This window comes from Nipponia nippon, unplaced genomic scaffold (assembly GCF_047370975.1).
Source record: "Nipponia nippon isolate SJK-2023a ecotype South Korea unplaced genomic scaffold, ASM4737097v1 scaffold_3, whole genome shotgun sequence".
Classification (NCBI taxonomy): Eukaryota; Metazoa; Chordata; class Aves; order Pelecaniformes; family Threskiornithidae; genus Nipponia; species Nipponia nippon.
Genome location: NW_028262347.1, coordinates 79,150,963 through 79,173,327, shown reverse-complemented (window position 1 = coordinate 79,173,327; position 22,365 = coordinate 79,150,963). Strand labels below are relative to the sequence as shown.

The 22,365-nt window shown below is 40.2% G+C and overlaps 1 protein-coding gene across 3 annotated transcripts in view; it reads left to right on the top strand.

Annotated features, from left to right (window-relative positions):
* The window catches only part of WNT7B (Wnt family member 7B), a 95,183-nt gene extending 82,421 nt beyond the window's left edge, over nt 1-12,762 (top strand). For all 3 annotated transcript variants that reach the window (XM_009465047.2, XM_009465046.2, XM_087764627.1), the window contains exons 3-4: nt 467-738; nt 12,183-12,762. In XM_009465047.2, the coding sequence (XP_009463322.1) occupies nt 467-738; nt 12,183-12,662 (752 nt within the window). In that variant the 3' untranslated portion in view covers nt 12,663-12,762. The remainder of the gene's footprint in view (nt 1-466; nt 739-12,182) is intronic.
* The last annotated feature ends 9,603 nt before the right edge of the window (nt 12,763-22,365 follow it).

Genomic DNA, 22,365 nt, shown 5'->3' with positions numbered 1-22,365 from the left:
GCGCATCTGAAAGGGTCTGGTATTTCTTACGTTGTCTGAACACTTTTCTTTTTCCATGCAGTGCCAACAGTTAGAAGTAACTTGTTTTCCAGTGAGCATTGCCGCCAGTGACTCGCTTATTATTCATCTGATATAGATAAATTTCAGCTTGCAAACCTGACTAGACAGCATAAAAACAAGTTGTGTTGCCTCTCCTCGCCATTGTCCAGACTTATTGCCAAATTCCCCTCTGGTGAAAGAGGTTAGGTGGGACTGTCTTATGGCTGGTGCTTACCTGGGGTAATATGCCCCAGGTGAGCCAAGCATTTTAAATATGCATGTAATTCTGTAAGAATGAGAATAACCCACCAGAAGTAATGCCCTCCTCACGTTCCTGCCTGACACCGTTGCTGTAGATAATGTGTGTACTTTCTTTAGTAAGTGCTACCTTTCTGCCAACCCATCAGCTTTTGGCTTCTCTCCACAGGAAGCAGGGAAGCTGCGTTCACCTATGCCATTACTGCTGCCGGGGTTGCACACGCTGTCACGGCCGCCTGCAGCCAGGGCAACCTCAGCAATTGTGGCTGTGACCGAGAGAAACAGGGCTACTACAACCAGGAGGAGGGCTGGAAGTGGGGAGGCTGCTCTGCGGATATCAGATACGGCATTGAGTTCTCCCGGAGGTTTGTTGATGCCCGAGAAATCAAAAAGAATGCACGGAGGCTGATGAACTTGCACAACAATGAGGCTGGAAGAAAGGTATTCCAGAAAGGATGAGGGATGGGGAAACGTGTGCGCTGGAGGATGGGGGGAGGCTGGCTTGGTGGCAGGAGGCATTCCCTGAGAACTTAACCCTCTCTCTGCTGTTATCCCACACCCACATCAAGTTACCTGATGGCATCTAATGTTCACATTTTGTTGCTGTTTCCTTTTATTCAGAGCTGGCCATGTATTACAGATGCTCCTCTGAATGTTTCTGCTTCCTAAGCCTTCTTTCCAGTCCCACTGATAACAGAGAGGACTTTTCTGGAGCTGTTTGGCATAACAATAAATCTTTGCTTTTCATCTCCTTCACAAAAATCTAACAAGAGATGTAGGGGCTTGTGATGGGACTGGACTAAGTTTCTGCATTGCTGAACTCTGACAGCACTTGCAGCTATTTATTCCATCCCCAAACCAAAACACTTCTTTGACCACAACTCTAATGAAATACACACTTCATAGCAAATGCACAACTGTCCGTTTCTCATTGGCAGGCTACAAATGGCTGCATAAGTGTCACTTGGGAAGAAGAAACAGTTTCATGTCTACAACCATGACTGAATTGCTTGCAATGGAAACAATAAACATCATGGAGCTACGCCGATTTATGTCCATTGAATAACAATCCTCATAGCTCTCAAAGTTTGCCCTTTAAAAAGTATAACAAATCTTTCTGTGTAATATATACCTACCTTAGGAGAGATTTTACTATAGCCTTCAAAGTGTTTTCCCCCAGGTAGCAAAATGCCGGTTCTACCCTCCAGTGCTGTAGGAGACTCCGATATACCACTTCTCCACACCTAACCCCCAAAGTTAGATTGAAATTTTCTTCTCTAAAACAGCATGTGCTTTCAGTCCTAGACCGAGCACTAGCTGCTGAGGTAGGCAGAGATGGTTGAATTGGTGGTGACAGAAGCAGTACAATTATCTCACTGCCTATATTTTGGAGAATGCTTATTAACACCCAGTCCCTGCAACAAAACCTCCTGGGGACTGCAGTTGGTTGTGCACTGAAACCGAAGGTGGTGTTTGGGCAGTTATCCATTGGGATGAAAGTATTTTATAAATTCAACGTGGTGAAAGAGACCAGTTATGGGGCATAATCTCAAGAGTAGAGACAGGATCGATACTTGATTGATGCTCGATACTGAGGTCTCCAGATGTGAAGGAGACAGCTGACTGAAGAGCCAGGCAGAAAAGCATCCTTAAGAGAGGCACAATCTTTTTTCCCCAAACTTGCTCTGTTTAGGGGGTAAAAACACCTCATACTGCTGTATTGCAGCTTGGAAGATGAGCTGCAGGTCTGATCACTTCTCTTATCCTGGACTTTTGACCTCAGCATCATGCATTGCATTTGGATGCAAAATAAGGTGGAAGTGATATGTTAAACTTGCAACGGAGCATTTATTACTGCTAGAGGTGTTATGATCCCTGCTTAAACTGGCAACCCACTGTGGTGGGCACAGTGCCACCCCCACGGAGATGCTGATGCATGTCCTGTTTTGAACATGTTACAGTCTAGATGTGAAAGAGGGACAAAAGAGCAAAAGCCGATGCATAGATGGAGACCAGTGAAGTCCCTTGCCCAGGGACAGAAGGCGGCTCAGTATCGGAGCTAGGGACTGATCCCAGGTCCCCCAGTTCTAAATATAGTCCAGTAACCACTAGACCACATTGCTGATTCTTATTAAGCAAATTGCATTTTTACTCTTCATCAGAATTTCATAAGCAGGGGGACATAAGCAAACCAAAGAAGTGTGTGTTTTTACAAATATTTCTGGTAGCAGCATTCATGCAAATGCATTTCTTTGAATATTTCTAAAAATTTAATTTTTTGCATATGTTCTTGCAGAAACAAATAATAAAACTTACTTTCATGTTCTTGAGACAGGAATAAAAAGGCTTGTAACCATTGATAACACAGGGTTTTCTTTCCCAAGTACACTTTTTTATAAATAGTATTTTGGAATTTACCCATTTTTTTGTTGTTAGCAGTTTTCAGTAGTTATTTGAACCTATATATTTTCATTGTAATCATTAATGCATCATATCGCTTTCAAAAGCTAAGGATGACTGGAAGGATTTGGTGCAGCTTTTTCTTTTTGTTTTTGTTTTTAAGTACAATCCATCAAATCCCGAGGAATGCTCTCATATAAAAGATGGTTTGGGGGTCATGTTTAGAAATAATGTTGGTGTTATGACATACATTCCCATGAAATGAGTATGCAAAGTTGTACAGTATACAATACTTAGTGATTTTGGTTCATCTGAGATCATCTGCTATTTGTATAAATTAGACATTCTGAATTCAAGACCGACTGAAACTTAAGGTTAGAACAAAACTCTGGAAACAAGAACATGTTTTCTTTGTTTTCTGGGTTGGACCTTTAAGAAAGCAGCCACAGAGTTTTGTGCAATTTCAATGTGAAATCACAAGTCCCTTCTGAGAATCCAAGCAAACTTGAAATCTGACATACATCCACCTGAAACTGGGTGGTTTTGGGGATCCTGTGCAAACTTGGATTGTGAGCCTGAAACAAAATCTGAAACCAGGAATTTTTGCTTATGTGTGTATGTCATTCTGACATGGTCCTTATTTACACTCAAGTTAGAAATACTACGTTTATGTCTGGACACTTGCTGAATCACAACACTGAACCTCCACCTTTCTCCTTTCCCCTTCCAAAATCTCACAATACAACTGGGAAAAGCTCGTACCTCTCTGAGTAAGACTCTGTCAGTACAATCCTGATCTGCGTGAGACTTGTCTTAAAATTTGCAAACAGTTTGGAGCCAAACTTCTGGTTCATGACTGCTATTATGAAGGACCAAAGTAAGGATATTTTTCCCTTGTTATGAATAGGAATAAAAGGTATGAAGGAGACCACAGGCAACTCAGATTATTTTTTAATTCTTTGTTGTTTCAGAAGTTCTCCAATAATCTTTTCAACCTTAAGGTGGGAATGCCAAGACAGTAAAAGAAATACATGCTTTTGTAGCTTCCTACAGAGATTCTGTCAACCATTAAAATATTTCTTAGTTACAGTTCAATCTTATCAAAACTGGTACAGGGAAAAAAATCCAACAACTTGATTATATGAACGTTGGTCCATTTCCCAAGGTCTTATATTTCACAATATTTTCACTATTAATCCCCCCCCCCCCAACACATTTACATCTATAATGGCAAGGCTCACAGTTCTTATTCAGTCCTGGCTTACTTCATACGGAATTGGCTTTTCAAGTTAGATACGAACAATAATATTTAGCCAATAAATCTGTTATCTTCATTTTAGTTCTCTCTTTAAATCCCAGAACCTCCCAATACAGAAACATGAGGAAAAATGGATGCAAAGAGGCCCCAGCCCCACCTACAGTTATTTCCAACTTGCTCTGAAGTCAGTGGAAGGCCCCCGATGACCTCACTAGACCTCTACCAGGTGCCCAGAAGATCATTGCTGGCATCATTATCCAGGACTCTGACCAGCAGTTTTTCCCCCAGAGCAATTATTTGGATGCTCTCTTATACCCTCACATGGAATTTTTCATGCCCCAGGGCCAGAATTTTGCCCATCTTCAATCTCTCCCAGCACTTGTCCCAGACATGCTTGGGAGTCAGAGGCATTTGTAACTATAGCAGTGGCTATAATGTTTTGCTCTCACAGGGATGTTCGCAAAAGCCGGCCTGCTGGTCTTTCACTGCTGTTAAAAACAGAGTCCTGAGGAATTTCTCTTTGAGGAACAAACAGCACGCTGTATAAAAAATTGCACAAACTTTGCAAACAGTTGGGGGAAATAGTTCTGGGGGCTCTTTAACTTGAGTCTGGGGCTGAGATGCTCAGCACAATACTCTGCTAAAGTACCTCTTTGAAAACAGATAATATTTAGGCTTTTCAGGGAATTTCTGATGACTCTGGAAAGAATGAAGCCCCTAATTGCCCCACATTGCATCCCATAATTGCTCTGCATTGCATTTCTAAGAATTATTTCAGCTAATGGCAAATTTGTGAAGTTTCTAGTAAATTTGTAATGAATAGCAGCAGTGACAAAATAGTAAACTTGCCATCGGTACCATTTGGAAGAAATAAATGCTTAGCAATTCCTGGTGACATGAGACGCTAGTCATGGAAGATTTATGCTTTGCGGCAAAACAGTGCCATGCTGTGTAAAAGAGTGAAGTAGCTAACTTCACCATCGGTTTTTAAATGGCTGCTATGATTCAGAATGGAAAGTACAAGCGTGGTAAATGAAAACAAGCCCCCAAAGGAAGATTAGTGTAAGTCTAATGCAAATGTTACTGAAAGGATGGCTTGTTGCAAATCTGAATGATTACAGAGAGATCTGTGGGCAAAACTTTGATAGAGCAATGAAAAATCAAATACCAACAAAACCAAGTAAGCTTTGACGCTGTTTTATGAGACAGCTTTCTACCATGTATTTTTAGAAACAAGTATCTTTATTCTGGGATAAATGAACTTAGAAAGAGTAACATCTGGGAACGCACACCATTAATCTTAACTTTTTGTTGAAAGCTTCAAAACAATGACCGTCTCTCATGGGGAATCTCAATTATAAAAATGGGTTTTTCTCTTTGTTTGTTTTTAAGGGGGGAGCTAAACCAACAAGCTGACAAATTGGTAGCAGATCACAGCTTTTACCAAAAAGAAGAAATGTTTCTAACAGTTTATCAATCAATTAGGCTCTTACGATAGACAATGACTGTGGTTATGTGGAGAAAAAGCTGGCCTATTTCTTTCCCTTCCAGAAACACACCCATCACACTGACTGCCAGCAACTCAGCCTGATACCATCCCAATATTTATTCCTTTGCAATGTCGATGGGTTTTTCTTGTTGTTTTTTTGGAATGCCTGGAAGATGACAACATCTTATTTTACATTTGAAACAATAAGTGTGTGGGGACAAAAAAAAATAAAATTCAAACTCTCTGTAGAAGAGATTATTCAATTACTTGGGACAACATTTCCATCTAAGCCATGGCTCATTCTCACAGTTCCTGGCGCCACAGAACTGTGGTACTGGGAAGGGTTTTTTGCTGACATGATTTGGCGGTAGAACAGCTAATGAGGTGATTGGTTGGTCACCATTCACATTATATATATATACATACACACACACACACACACACACATATGTAGGGTATAGGTATATAATTATGTAGATTTATACATATTTATATGTTGTCTGTTTGTGCATAAAATATGTAAGGAAGCGTTAACTCACTTCACCCCACATGAAATATTTAAATTAATAAGCTCACTTCTGCAAGATGCACAGCATGCCCTAATATGTTGCAAACTGCCCTCACTGTCACCTAACAGGACATAAAAATTAGAAGTAGTTCCTGGAAGAAGAGTCTGGACGAAATACTCCGAAGTCACAGTGGAGGCTGAATCCCAGTTTTAAAACCGAAAGCCAACTAATTTTATGCTCCTATAAGCCTAAAATATTCTTCAAAATGTGACTTTGTTTCCTAAGTCATTTCAGTGATTTAAAGAATGTGACCTTCCAGGTTTTACAGCCCTGCGTCCATCACTTGCTGAAAGTTTCTTTCTCTTAAAAGAGACAAACTATTTCACTGCACATCCCTTGTGCGAACACTCATGAAAGAAAAGCTTTCAAGAGTTGTGCTTCATGGCATACTTTCCCACTTAAATTGATTTGCAGACAGATATAAATCCAATTTCAAAAAGTTTGGTGTTACAGCTTGGGTGGGTTGGATGGATAACTAATGCTTATCCATATGTCCTGAATATGCAAGCTTTGGCTCAAAATCTCATGAGGGTAGTTCTCCTGCTTCCAGTTGGGCTGGATTTACTAGCCTATTTTTTTCTTCCAGAAACACACCCTTAACATTGACTGCCAGAAGCTACATCTGGTACTATCCTACTTTTTGAACATTTTGCTTTAAAATTAGAAGGGGGGAATAGCTAAATATTTTAGGACTTGCTAAATGGTTTTATTGTAGAAATGCTCATGCCCATGCATACCATGCAACGTATGCAAGACAGTTATCGTCCATCTAGTAAAATATTACTGCACCCCCTCAAACCTGACATCTCTATACTGCCTGACACAATAAAAACAGCAATGAAATATTTTTAACCCTTTAAGATGATATTTAAAATTTTACCTTCAAGCTTTGCAGCAAATGCCATAGAAATGAGAGTGAAATACTGCAATTGTGCTCGGTTTGGGAATGATTTAAAGGCTGCTTCTCAAGATTTTTGCTTTTTGCAACATTTTACTGTAAAAATAAAATTCAGAAAGTTTTAACCAATTGCAGCAGTTTATTGCTGAAACGTAGAAGCTATTTTCTCTTCTTCTAGAAGGTAGGGAAGAGGGCTTCATAATAGTAGGGACTTTCATCTGGTGGGCAGCAGGTCTCAAAATCCCAGGCTTATTTTCCTGCCAGCCAAGAGGAGAACTTGGGTAAAGAGAGCAGTGGGCCTTCTTCAGTTTTTTTAATGCATTCAGTGGGAATACTACGGGACTGGGTGCCTTACCTAGGGAGGCAGGTGAAGGGTAGGAGGAGGTGAATTGACACCTCTCGGTACGCCAGAGGGTCCCCAGTCCTGCTAAGCTCTGGTCAGTGCCAGAGAAAAGCCATCTTGCGCTGTGGTTGGATACTGACCCACTGCAAAGCAGAGGCTCCTGGCTCCCATCAAAGTAAGCAATAAGAAAAATAGGGATGTGACAAGAGAGGGAGCAAGCACAGTAATTCGGTTCCTCATCTCTCATCCCAGAGAACATAAATACTGGTTTGATGCTTGATAGAGCAGCCTCACAGAGGAGCAGAAAGAAAAATATGCAGCTGAAGCACCCATATTCCTCTCCTGCTGGCTCCATGTCTTCCCTTCACAGGGCTGGGCACAACCCGAGGAGACATGACATGAACTGCTCAATTTTGTGCTCTGTGATCTGCTATTAATGAAGAATATTTTCAGGACATTTGTGCTGGAGGAGTAGCATTACACCTTACTAATGTTAGTCACACCCCTGGCTATCCAAGTTAAAAAGCCAAACTCAAACAAACCCAACTTTGTTTCCCAGATGGGTCCACGAGCTCAGCATTTTGTCAGCTGTGGTGGACACCAGGCTGCACTGAGACTAAGGTTAGGCAGTGCCCACACGCCGTCGGCTTGCATGGCTGCAGCTGCTCGAGTATCAAAGAGGTGGTGACATCTTATGACCAGGATCTATCTCTTTTGGTACTGGTATTACCCAAACCAAAAGTTGATCGCTTGCATATTTGATGGGGGAAAACTCCTAAAGTCTTCTATTTCTTTTTGATACTGCAGTCAAAAAGTAATATGGATTTTGTTACATTCAACATCTGGTCCAAAAATGTGCATTTCCACTAAGGAAAACACAAACCAGAAAAGGCAAGCCAAAACAAACACACACAAAATGTTACTATTGTTTTTACATATTTTATCCAGATAGGATTTTTAATATGTACAGAAACTGTATCTGATGTTATGCAGTTGGGTCTAGATATGGAACTTGAAAAAATGAATTTCTTTTCATGCATATGATTTTGTTTTATTTCAGTCTTTGCAAGTCTTTTTCTACTTAACTGGCAGCGGACAATCCTCAAATTGCATTTTCAGTGTATGATTTATATAGGTATAAAAATATGTGGGATAAGAAAGCTTTAAAATTATATTTCACAATTCATTTAACAAAGTAGCAGTAGTTAGAAAATTTTACTTGGCAAGATGGTACTGGGGTGGGAGTGGGCCCGTATGTGGAAAAGGGACCTAAGGAATGTTCCTATGATTAGCCTGAGGCAGCACAGTCCGATGATGGGAATTTGCTTTGGGAGGTAGATCTTGCTGTAAACCATTCAAGATTAGATACAAGGCACTGACATATGACAAATGAAACTGCTGAGAGAGTGGGTCATACGAGCTAATGATTTGCAGTCTTTAATCAGGCACCTACCTTGGCATAATGTATTAGATTTGAGTAAATAAGTACCTTTAAGGCTCAGGGTCAAAGCTTTGATGGGAATTTTGCTGAGGAATACTGAGCTGAAGGGACATTTAGGAAGAAAAACATCAGTTGCTCTTCATTCACAGCATTGAGTGAACAGGGTCAAATCCTGCCACCTTTGCCAGGTCCAGTGGCACCTTGCTGGCAAGTAGAAAGCTGCTCGAGATACCACACAGCAAGGTGTGGCTTGCTGTCTACACAGTAAGCTGCAAAGCAGCGGCACCAGGGCATACGTGGGGACCTCCGCATGGCACCTCATGGGGCTTTACAGACATACCTCTGGGAAAGCCAGCAAAGAGGAACGCTCTGCAGCATCTGGGTGGAAATAGGGAAAAAAAAGTCTTGCTTAGAATCTGCTTAGTTTGGGCCTTGCATTCCCTGACCTCCAAGTTTTTGGGCACAATTCTATACCCACAGCTGACTGTGGGCACACAAATTATAGCATTCAGGAATTTAACTACCTGATGATTGGGCTTGCGCTCAGTGTTGTAACCCCAAGCATTCCACATTCATGAGAGAAGCCTCCAAAAAAAAAAAAAAAACCTGCAAGATTGGCTTCAGGATCATGAATTAATACTTTTTTGAAACTTCTGCTTTTTCGAGCCTGTGTGGCTTGCATTTGCAAGTTCTTCCACCATCATAAGCAGTGGGAACCTTTGAAAAAATACAGCAGTGAAGTCAGATTTCCGTACAGCAAAATGACTCACGAAACTTTCTTCAGAAAGACAAAAAAAAAGAAAGAAATCAAGACTTACGATAAAGTTGCTGGAGATTGTACTACAGAGGGTGCCGTGCTGTATATAAATGGCAACATCTCAACCAAATGCACACACACAGGCAAATGTATATATACACATATATCCATATATAAATATACATATACAAAGGTATCACCTAGAACACCAGAATGGGTGATATCTTTGTCTTTCAGGAACAATGACATTTTCTGTTGTAGTAGGCTCCTTGGAACAGTGTCCAGAGTGTCGAGCCCACACAAGAATAAGAAGCCTCACAAGCTTCACCTCCTCCCACTCGGAGAAAGTTACTGACTTGGCCTTTTCAACCAAAAAACAGACATCACAAACATGTGCAGAACCTGACAAAACACGTACTAAACCACAAGCCTGCTCTTCACCAAGATTTACTACTTAGGGAGAAAAGGAGCAGATCCATCCCATTGGTAATGCTTCCCTGGAAGTTCTTAGATCCTATAGTGCTTTGTGGTGAAGGTGTAGAGAACGTTGTCTCCATTCACCTTTTGTCATGGATTTTGCTGCAGTGCTTGTGGCTACAACTGTGTGTTGGTCAGTGGTTGAAAGAGAGAGCTGTAGAAACAGGCTAGTTGAAAAAAAAATGTGTTTCAGCAATACCAAGCAAAACTCATAAGCAATTTATGTATATGTACATATATATATGTATGTGTGTATATATGCATATATGTTTATATGTATATATACATGCACATCTAAATATTGATAGATTATTTTAACCCAGATTTGTGGAACAGGACTGGAAGCTTCTTTGGAGGTCTTTGAAAAATCACATCCTTCTGCACAGGCATGAAGTAGAGACAGAGGAACCCTGAAAGACCCTGGAGTATTTCATAAAGCATCCCTGTACTCACTGCTGCTGAAATGCAGCCGCCACAGCAGAAGGCATCAAGTTTTCCAGCTTCTTTTTTTTTTTTTGACATAGGGAAGACAAGAAGGTGATACAGTTTGTTGGAGAGCAGTGGCCTTTCCAGTGTCCGCAAAAAACAGCTCATCATAGCCTTGAAGATTTTCTTTTTAGAGTAGTTGCAGCTATAGTAGCTTCTTCCCTAATCCAGTAAACCTTCCTGGAAATCACCTTTTCTGCCTCTGAAAGGCTAACTTGACCTTGAGCTGGGAAAAGCCTGTGGTTCCAGAAGGTCTAAGGTATGTTTCAATAGGATGCTCAGCTATCTTGTACTTGCTCCTGCATGTTGGCAAGGGAGAATCAAAACCAAATATTCTCTTTAATATTGAAACCCCAGAAATTTGGGAAAAAACAAAACATACAATTTAAGTGAAACTCGAACAACTCAGGAGGGTGCCCTCTATTTGCAGGGATAACCAGATCTGTACAGCTTTTATTTTAAGGCCAGTTTCTTAAGCAGTAAGCATTTTTTACTTCCCTTCTACTTCATTATGCCATTGTACTCAGATTTCGGCCCTTTTATCCTTTGCCCATTTCAGTCATGTTCTGGGATCTGCAATGAAACCACTACAGGAGATGGTCTGCAGCATCAGTAATGCTTTAAGACAAGCTCGGTAGCTCATATTTCTTTGTTAGCATCCCATTGCAAAGGGGAAAGATCAGTGTGCTTTGTTCTTAGGCCTTGATTTTCATAAGCTAATGATGACTGTGGGTGTAATTGTGGTCAGGCTTAAGTGGTAGCACGAGGGCAGAAAAACAGAGAGGCGCTTCCGTGAGGCCGGTTTCCCCTCCGCTGCGCACGCAGAGCGAGCGGGCAGCTGCTTGCCTTCCCCTGGGCATACACCCCTGCCTGGGGAAGGAGGGATGGGCCAGCCATGGCGTGGCTTGGCTGCAGTGGAGGCGGGAGGTCGGGAGCAGAGCGTAAGCCCAAGTGCCTGCCAGCCTGGGTCCTTTATAGGGACCATCTGATGCTGGATTAACCTCCTCCAGGTTAACCTCCTCTAGCAATAGCAATAATAAATACTCCCACTTCTTTTTGGCTCACAGGTTAGCAGGACCCTTCAGTGCATTTTATTTCCTCTAATGTTGTGCAATCATTGTCCTGGTGCAAAAAATGTATTTGTGGCTGAACATTTGCTTGATATTTTGGCTAGATACTGCAAGGAGTGCTGTTTTTAAAGGGGATAGTGTGTTCTGTGGAATAGTTAATAGGTATGGTGGTATTACCAGTGCTGGTACAGGCAAAATTTTTATTTATGTGGTGAACATGAATGTCTAGTCAGCCAAACAGTGTATATTGTTTTGTGATATTAAAGCTGGTCAACATTTTTTAAACATTCTTTGAACATTACTTAAAGCAGTTAAGATTAAATATTCTGAATCTTAAAGCCCTTTTTTTTTTCTGTATTCAAAATGAAAAGGTTTGAAAAAATTTTTTTAAGTCACGGGAGTCCCATGAATTACTTTGGCTCTAAAGACGTCTTCTAAAATTTAAGTAAATATTCTCCACTATTTGGAAACAGAATGCAAATATTTTCCAATAAAATGACAAAACACTGTGTTTCCAACCAAACACCATGTAATACAAAATGTGTTACAAGCATTCTGATGGGAGGTGAGAAGATTTATAAGCATGCATTTGAAAAATTTCAACCAGCAATAACAAATATTCACATGAACTGAGATTTAGGCAAGCTTGCAATACTGTTTTCCTGCAGTAACAATATGCAAATGTCTGTACACACAGGTTCTCGAAGAGAGAATGAAGTTGGAGTGCAAGTGCCACGGAGTTTCAGGTTCCTGTACAACTAAGACCTGCTGGACCACGCTTCCTAAATTCAGAGAGATTGGATACATTTTGAAAGAGAAATACAATGCTGCAGTGCAGGTGGAGGTGGTACGAGCCAGTAGACTAAGACAGCCAACCTTCCTGAAGATCAAGCAGATTAAGAGTTACCAGAAACCCATGGAAACGGATTTAGTGTATATCGAAAAGTCACCCAACTACTGTGAGGAAGATGCTTCCACAGGGAGTGTTGGTACCCAGGGACGACTCTGCAACCGTACCTCTCCCAATGCGGATGGGTGCGACATGATGTGCTGTGGAAGAGGGTACAACACACACCAGTACACCAAGGTGTGGCAATGTAATTGCAAATTCCACTGGTGCTGCTTTGTGAAGTGCAACACGTGTAGCGAGCGGACAGAGGTGTTCACCTGCAAATAACGGCATCACATGCAAATGAACAGAACAAATCACCACGAGTGAAGACAGTGGAGTACAACAAACGACGACAGCATCATTTTGCACATCTAATCTTCTTTGGGAAAAAAAAAAAAATATCAAAACATCACCACGACAACCAATCCCTCCCCACTACTTACACTTCTAAGGATGGTGCATTTTGGCTGGCTGGCTGTTGTAACTGCTTTGGAAACAAGGGCAACAAGAGTAAGGTGATGTTGACAACCACATGATACTTTCTCTCTCTCCTTTTTTTTTTTTTTTTTTTAACTACAATCTGGGTGTTGTAGAGTTCTCCTAGTAAGTGTTTTAAGTTATACATATCAGAGAAGCTGTCTGTATTGCAGTTCCCATGAAATTTAAAAGAAAAAGACACTTTCTCCTATTTTACAACAACAAAAACACCGAGCCCTGTGCAAATAGAGACTTTTTTTTAAGGAAATGAAATCTTCACTGACTAGAACACAGCAGTCTTGCTGCAAAAACCTAAATTTCTAAGAAAGCAGGTAGAGAGAACACAACTGATAGGGAGACAAAATCTATGGCGGAAATACTCCACTATCAGTTTGGAAAAAAATAACGTTCACAAAATTACATCAGCTGCCAGTGACACTGGAACTCTTTGAATGAACATTAAAAATAATTATTTATGTTTTTAATAGTATCAAAAAATTCTAAGCACTAACGGGTAGCTATGTCTTAATTCTGTACTAAATGTAAACTTATTGGAACTCTGACTTTATGATTTTTGTATTTGGTTCTCCCTAAGTTCTTCAATGCTACTGATCTGTTGTCACTCCACTATTAGAGAGTTCAATTACTGTAGGCCTTAAGCAATTACCAGAACTGAGCAAAAAGATCACGCGAAACTGTGGTTACAAATGCTTGATAAAGACTTTTCCTGCTTGCCTCCTGAATAAGAATGACTCTTTTTAGACTCAGGCTTGAGGTGTGGAGCACCGGCCCTCAGCTCATTGTAGGGAGTTTTAGGATACAAAGACATACTTTGACAAATATCAAAGGTTTTGCTTTGCCATCAAATGCACTGGCAGGATCTTCCAAGCATTGCATTTTGCCTTTAACAGTTGAAAGTTAATATTACCAATAGTTTTAAATAACTTATGCTCAGTATGAACCGAGAAGTTAATAAAAATATAGTAGCTGAGCTCTAGGTTGCTGCAACCTGTGAGCTGTGGTGGCTTCACGAGCATAAGAAGGCTAAAATTTGGGTTAGTCTATGTCGTCATTATTCTAAGGTTGGCAACAACGTACCCCCTGGTAAATAGATGAATGTTAAGAAAGAAGCTGACTAAATTATAATTCACACACCTTTTCCCTATGAGAGATTTTAAAAAAAATCCTCAGATATTTTACTACTGTAAAACCTAGTGTTTTTAACCCCAAGAGCCAGATATGCCCACTTACAAGACAGCACATTTAATCATGAAAATGTTTGCTTGTACCAAGGGTCCCTACCCAATTTTCTGAAAACTTGGATTAAAAATTTCCTAACATCTGCATTTCTATCTTTTGTTTCATTTTATTACTTTTATTGAGGCGCTGCATAGCCATGAGCCCTCCCCACCTGACATGGGAGCACTTGCCACACCAGACGGTGGTCCTGGGGCAAGGGGCCGGTGGAGCTACCACTCCGCCAGCTCCCATGCTGGATACGTGAATGAGCCAGGCTTACCTCCGTAATTTAGGGACCTATATTATCAAAAGTAACTCATCACCTGGGGACCTTCATTCGAACACTCATGAGGACCTGCCTTTCTGACCCCAAGCACTTACCCTCTGAAAATCAGACCCCTTTGATGAGTGTCTCACGGAGCAATCCAAAACGAAAGAGCTCATTTTTTTCATTGTTGCTGTTGGTTTCTAAATACCAGCCTTGGTGCGAACAAGTGCAACTCCACAGAAGTCAGCAGGGGCCCCCAAAAATGCTAGAGTCACTCCGTATAATTTAAAGTCCCTTTGATTCATGGGTATTGTTGTTGAATAATAGTGATATACTGTATTTTCACTACATTCTTGACAGGAAGCAAATAAAGCTCCCAAGCACAGTAATGCACAGTCTTATGGTACTAGATACTGTAAATAGATTAGAATAGTATTGTTAAGTACAATTGAGGAATCCAATTAAGTTATATTATTGTATATCGTTTAAATGTCTATAGAGTATTTTAAATTATTGTGAACTACACTGCGTTGAAAAAGAAAAAAAAAGGTTATATATTATAACACCAACCACTCTGAAAAGTGGACCAAAGTGACACTTTCTCTTTTTTTTTTAACATACCCCTATTTCAAATGGTTCTGTCAGCTACTGTAACACCATTGTAACTGTCCTACAATTGGATTAGCTGTCTAGAATATAATGTTTCAGAGCATCTTATAAAAGCTTTGCTCATGTGGGGGTGCAGCACTCAGAAAGGTACTGTATGGCACAAAGCAGGGGCTGACCACAAAAATGCATGGACTTTGAACTATGTCCCGAGAAAAAGCAGTTTTGGTCAGAAAACGCCATTACCACTAATGTACTGAAACATCCCAAAAAAATGGCGACCTTTTAACAAAGGTGTCTATGAACATAAGTGGGTTACACACAACTTTCATTTTAAAAAATGTAGTTTGTCAAAGAACTGTGACAATAGAGGTTTGAATGCGACCAGCAACACAACGTGATTTAACCATACCTTAGCCGTGATAAAACTCAAAATACTGTATGTTATTAAAGAATTTAAGAGCAAAGATCAATTTGTTTACTATGTTAATGTTTTATGGCAAGCAGAAAACAAAAGATGAAATGTGTTTGCATTAAAACTTATTTTTTTCCCCTTCTAGTTCCCTTTCTTTTTGTTTGTTATTTATTTAGAAAAATGAAAGAGGGCAACAAGGCCTTATGCAAAGGCTATTTGTGTACAGGCTTCTCTGGGTGAGAAATGATAGGCAGATTTCAAGTCCAAAGCAGTTTTTGTGTTTTGTGGGAAACAGTAATGAACGGGCCTGTGTTTGGTATCAAAGTCCAAAGTCATCCACCTACAGCAGTGGTACAGAAAAACCAGCGCTAGCACCAACCTTGCTACTACCAGAGACTTTGGGTAGCTCATATGAGGAGGAGATAAATATTTTGTGATAGAAACGTAGCATCAGACTCCAAAATGGTTCTCGACCATGAACCTCACGTAACAGATTAGTGAAGAGGGAGGAATAAGAGGTCTAGAGGAGGGGCTTGAAGGCCCTGACTTCAGCACTTGCACGTGCTCCAGCTTATTCAAGCAAGTTATGGACACATCTGAAAACCTAGCTGAATCTGGACCTAAAAGATTTTACAGCATTTACCTTGGTCAGAATAGCAGCAACCTCCTTGATACTGAGAACAGTGTCTTCCTATATGAAATCTAAAGAAAATGCACAACCTTTGTTGTATTTGCCCCTTGGGGAAGATAACCAGCTATAGATAAAGGTACAGCCAAATTCCACATGAACTAAGTCCAAAGTAACTTCATTAAAATGAACTGAGTTGCCCTGGGTTTATAGCAGTATAAGTATGCACAGCATTTTACCCATGGATGCCAAAGAAAACACTGCACCTTCTTTCTAATTACATCATGGGAACCTTGTTAATAGAGCTGCAGGAAGTTTTTATAGCAAATGGTAATATTATATCCGTTTCTACGATGACATCTGGAAAGCAGACGAAACTCATCAAAAGGTTTGCAAATCTTTTGACAAATATAAATCGTGTTGCAAGTAGGTCACTTAAAATGTCAAACGTATTTCCATGGATTTCTTTCTTAGTTTAAGGTTAAAACCCAAAAGTGATACTGAACGTAACAAATCAAGACCGTCCCTTATACCAGCTTTCCCATGTGAATAACTCGATACGCCTTTCACTATTGAAGGCACTATTGGCATTCAGCAGAAAACGTTTTCTATGACACTAGAGATAATTTGCATTCATAGCAATTTTCATAACTGGACAGAATGGCTGCACGTTTCCTTTCCAGTCTTTCAGGCCTTTTGTTGCAATGACAGTTCCCACAGCGAAGGTAGTACAGTAAGTGGTACAGTAAAGACCCGACATTCTTCTTTCTGAGTGATGGCCACAAGGAGATGTGGGATATATACGACTAAAACTGTGTCCAAGGGAAAAAACATCAAAGTTGGAAAAGCAGGGGGAGTTGTAAGCAATTTCAGTTTGTGATACTGATACTGTAAGAAACATCCTGCATGCAAAACAAACCGCATTGTAGGCTGAACTTCACCCACAAACTTTTTTCCCCTTGAATCCAAAGTCCCTGTCTGCATCTCTGCACATTCAGGCTGTTTCATTGGAGAACAAGCACACCCAAAGGCTGGCAAGTATTTTCCTTCTGGTGTTTTAGCTGCTATTAGGAAATTGTATGGGATCATCTTCTGAGAAGGGAGACGGAGTTGCAAATTTTAAATTTGCATCTCTTTTTTAAAATGAAGATCTAGTTTTTTTTTTTTTTCCCTGCACATTCCTGCAGTACAGATATATATGCTTTAAAAGATTTGTTTGGTGAAGAACAAACATGGAAGTTTTCACATAATACATGGCTGTTGTTTGTAATGTGTTCCACAGAGCGCTGAGGCAGAGGGAATAATACTGCTGTAAATTCAAAATCTTCAGTTGTGTTGTTTTTATTGAAAGCAATACACTAAATATTACCTGTTTTGGAGACCCTGGTGTGATTCTATTTTATAGAATAGTCCTTTCCATAAGTTGGTACTATGAAAGTCCAAAAAAATGGGAATAATAAAGTTTATTTTGGTTCCAGGTCCTCTTATTCTCCCTGTAAATAGACCGTAAGGTCAATGAGGAACCAGCTTAATGACATTTAAACTTGTGCATAGGTATTAAAAACGATTAAGATACTTGTTTCATAGGCAATCCCAAACAAATGGCACCGCACCAGACATTGGAAATGTTTGCGTTGAAAGCCAGCTGTATGATCAGCCTATGCCTTCACTTGCCCAGCAATTTAGGGGAAAACCAGCATTTTAGATCCCATACAGCTAAAAGGAATTCCCAAGGAGATTACAAGATTTTGATCTTATTGTTTAATTCCTGTGGCTGAGAATGAAAAGGAGCATTCCCTCAATCTTTGGGTAAAGGGAAACCCAAAGGCATTTTGAAGACTATTCACACCACTCAACCTAAAAGACTAAAAGAGGGGCTACGTGAGCTGACAGCCTCTCTGGACTCCCTCCACAATAGGGAGAGTGAACTTGCTTGGGGGGGTGGGGCGTTAGATGGACCCTCTCCTCCTTCTCAACCAGAGAAAAACCCCAGGGAGACGTGCCCGATAATTCATCTGCTGAAATTAAGCACCAAAAATTGTGTCGTGTGAATGAACTCCCATTTCCCCTCTACCGTTTGCCTCAGCTGCTCTTGGGCACTAATTATATTTTCCTTCGTTTTTTTTTTTAACTGCAAGCTTTATTATTTTATGTGTTATGGAATAGATACTCTATTATGTCAGTGAAATTGGCTTTGCTTTTCCTTTTTACTGCCACCCTGTTCTCATCTCTTCCAACCAATCTCTGACTCCTGATTTTATGCATGAACTATTTCCCCGCAGAAATGAATTCAAAGAGAATTGTAAAAGCCGGGCTATTATCCAGTGATTTGATGAAGCAGTTTCCTACAAAGCGGCTTATTTATGATTTTGACTTCCTCTTAGGATTTGTGCCGTGCAGAGAACTTTAATCCATGGAGTGAATGTTTAATAGTATTATGATACCGGTTGTGGAGGATCCTGACGGGTGTGCATTGCAATGCTCTCCTGGATATTTCGTCAGAGTGCATCCAGGCTGCTGCTCTTGAGCACATCAGGCTACGCCAAAGGGCTCTCGCAGCAGCTGCACCCCAGTTACCTGTGGGGATTGCACCCTGCCACTGAAGCCAAGTTCAGCCTACAGGTTAGGCTTGTTAAAAAGACAGTGAAATTTAACAGTCATGTATTTTCAGTAATGCTAGCCATCACACAGAATACGGTTACTTTTCTCAATACCTTTCTGAGGTAAGTATTATGTCTTTTAAAGACAAAGAAGTATACACAGGACGACTTAAAAACCATTAACCTACCCAGAGAGAAGAAAAAAGGCACTCCTCAAATTGCATCGCATATCCCAAATAAAAAGCCTAATATGCACACACATCGTGCATGTATTTTGATACACACACACAAATATATGTAAATATATTAAAAATATATATATGTATGCATATTTGAAAAATACACGCTGCAGATATTCAGAGCAATTTCTCTAAGATCCTTCCTCAATTTTTACCTTTTCAAGGGGAACGGATTTTGTGGTCTCGTACTGAAATACAGGGATACTAATTTTCCACATTTCCTTTCAGATGTACTGTGTCATCATCAGCATAATAACACCTGATAACACTTCTTTCTTTCATTTGTAGGTCTTTTTGTTTGTAGGTCTCAAAGAAAAGCAAAAAAAGCTCTCACTTTGCAGTTGGAGAAAGTAGAGATGTGTGAGACTTCCCCCTGCCTCCACCTTCTCAGGAAGAGGAGGCAGCCTAATTTAGCTCTAAATCACTTGCCAAAGGCCCCCGCAAAAGTCAAGAGTTAGGGCTACAACTCAGATATCCTGATTGTCAGTCCAGGGCTCTGATTAAAAGCCCTGCCCGCCGTGGTTACTGCAATGCATGGGAGCGTCAGTTGTGATGAATATATGTTTATTGGCAAGCACCTCACAACCCTTCTTCCTTATCTCTCTCTTTAAAAGATAAGCTACTTAATATTTGCCCCTGGCTGGTATCAACAAATGTGTCATGATATGCACTTACTTTGCACCCGTGTTAACCTTTTGAGCAAATGCAGGCACTTTCAGTCAGAAAATCATCACCGGTATGCTCTGTTAGTACATTTACAGTAATGAGTCAGATAAATGCTTTCTGTTTTTAAAAGGCTAGAAGCAATGCAGCAGGACGGGTTTGTCCACCCACTGCATTTTGTTCCAGCAATTCTGGCACAGAGCTGCATCTGGGATCAAATAGTCTTAGGAAGCTAACGTGCCAAGCTTGAACAGTAGGCTAATGTAAACATATAATGGCGTGGGAAAAAGTCTTTTGTTTGTTAATATGAGGTGATACAGAATATCTGTTGTTCAGGACAAGGAACCAGAGAGTTGTTGGATTATGTTCAGCAATGCCCAGTTGTCTCTTTTCAGTGCATAGGTTGCTTTCCTCTCTGTGCATTTGCGTGTGTGTTTGTGTGTGTGCATGCACGCAGTGGGACTTGGGAAGCATTTAACTAAGTCAATACACTAATAAACTTTTCATTTCATGGGCAAAAGGGGAAAAAAGATGCATTTAGCGGGAATCTAAGCAAGAAATACCTGGAGATGGGTCGCAGCAGCATGGTAAGAAAATACGTGCTTTGGAAGTTTCAGCTGACTACCTAATCCGAACCACTCCTGGAGGAAGGAGAAGGAATGAGGAAGTCAGTTTGCGGTCACCAGCTTCTCTGCCTGTGATAGCCAGAACATAATTATTACAGGGCTACAGTTCAGCCAGGTTTTGACAAATGAACTACCAAGAGTTTTCTCTGCATGTTCTCTATTCAAGTGTGTTTAGTCATAAATACTTGGTTCTAATGGCATTTTCTTAGTCAAACAGAGCCACTCCTAAGCAATAATAATACATTTTATTCTTGGTATAAGCCTCTGAACAAGATTCTTTTATTCTGGTTGAAGGTCTCTTTACAGAAGTTGAATACCCTGGGGTTTTTTTTGACCCACACTAATTTTGACTAATTATACCCCTAGCACTCTTCATCTCCAAACCCTTTGCAACAGTCTGTGTATTCTATGCTGAAAAGTTTCCATGAAATAGAATGTGATATCCAATAAAATTATCAAATTCATTTTAGAAAAGGAAAAAAGTAATAGCAAAAGGATACAGGCATCAGGCCAGAACGCCAAATTTCCTTATTCCCAAGGACTTTACTCATTCTCTGCTTCTCTAGTCTTCAGGTTCATAAAACAGCAACTGCTGAGTGCAGGTAATGCTCCCATTAGCTCATCTAGAGATACTACCATTTTATCGGTATGTGTAAATACCAACTTTCAGTCCCGAAGATCTGAAGTAGGAAGCAATGAACCATAAACGCTCCCTGGTAGTGCTACTGTATGATTTGAGTGTATTTGCAAACTTAATATTAAAATGATAATGTATGAATGGAAAATGTTTATTTTTAATCAGTGCATATTTTTCAGATCATATAACTTTTTAAAATGAGGGGCAGTACTCATTTTCATTCAACGCATTTTTACAAGCAGATAATAAGAGGTCATACACCCCTTTGATGATGGTTTCCTGAAGTGGAAATTAAGATTCAGTAAGTCAGATGCCCTCTACTATTATTTGAACCATTTTTCTAGTCTTTGACTCTGTATAATCAACATATGTATATGTAAAACACATTTAGTGAAAGTACCAGCACTAACAATTTTTGTTTTCAGGTGTTCCTGAAATTTTCTCCCCATCTCCAACTACCCACCAGCAAAGAGAAACAGAGATTAATTTTTTTTAAAAACAGCCAAATGGATGCTTTTCCGAGGACCTCCATTTGCTTTCCTTTAAAACCAGTACCCTCAGTTTTCTGTTTAAAACCTTTTGCATTCAAGAGACGCCTCTTTTCCCTAGATGGGTTCACTTGAGCTTCTTTCTCCACTTCAGCTTTTTAGTTAGCTACACTCCCTCACAATCTGATGCCTGTTCAAATGTCTCTACTCAAGCTGAGACAGATCCAAAAAGTGCTTGTAGAGGGTGTTGGCCACAGTCCCGAAAGCCTTTCTGCTAGCACTTCAGAGCAGTGAAGTGTTTGCCTGCTCCCATCGTCTCCAGCTGCAGGAGGAGGGAACTGAGCTTACCCTTCAGCCGCAGATGACTGCAAGGTAAGCCACATCAATTTAAGGAGCAATAAATCAAATCAGGCTCTGCCCAAGCTCCTGACCTGAAACTTGTCAAAGGTGATGGTTATCACCAAATTCAGCTCCGACTCTACGTCCAGCAGGGCCGGACTAGAGGATGCCATGACCTAAATGAGGGGGTTTTCTAAGTTCAACTTCAAAAGTGATTACTTCCATCTGACTCTGACTTTTGAACACCTCATCCTAAATAGCCCATTTCAGTTTTGAAAATTTTGAAACACTTTTTGTTTAAAAGCTTTTTGTTTAGCATAATTCCCATGTTTTACTACCTTTCAGTAATTCAGCTACTGAAAAAAAGACCTATCAACAAGGGATTTTCAGGATTAGTCTCAAAATGATAATGTGGCTCACACACTCAACAGAAGCACCAGAAAGAAAAAAAAAAAGTCATAAAAGTAGTCACATGAAACTTCAAAAATTGAAACTACTGAAAAGATGGAGTCTGTGCAGAACAGTAATGTTAGCACAGATCTTACTCAGTATATGATTGCAATAGTTATGAGGCTGGCAGGGTTGCACACGTTCATCTGTCCTATAACAGGTTCACACACTTACCTTGGTTGGAAAAAAACCCCACACCTGTGAGAGAATGTTGCAAAAAATTTTCTTTGGTGAAAAAAAGAGAGGCTAATGAAGACCAATGTAAGGTAGAGTTGGGATGAATCTCTCAAATTGATCATAAAAATGGGACACT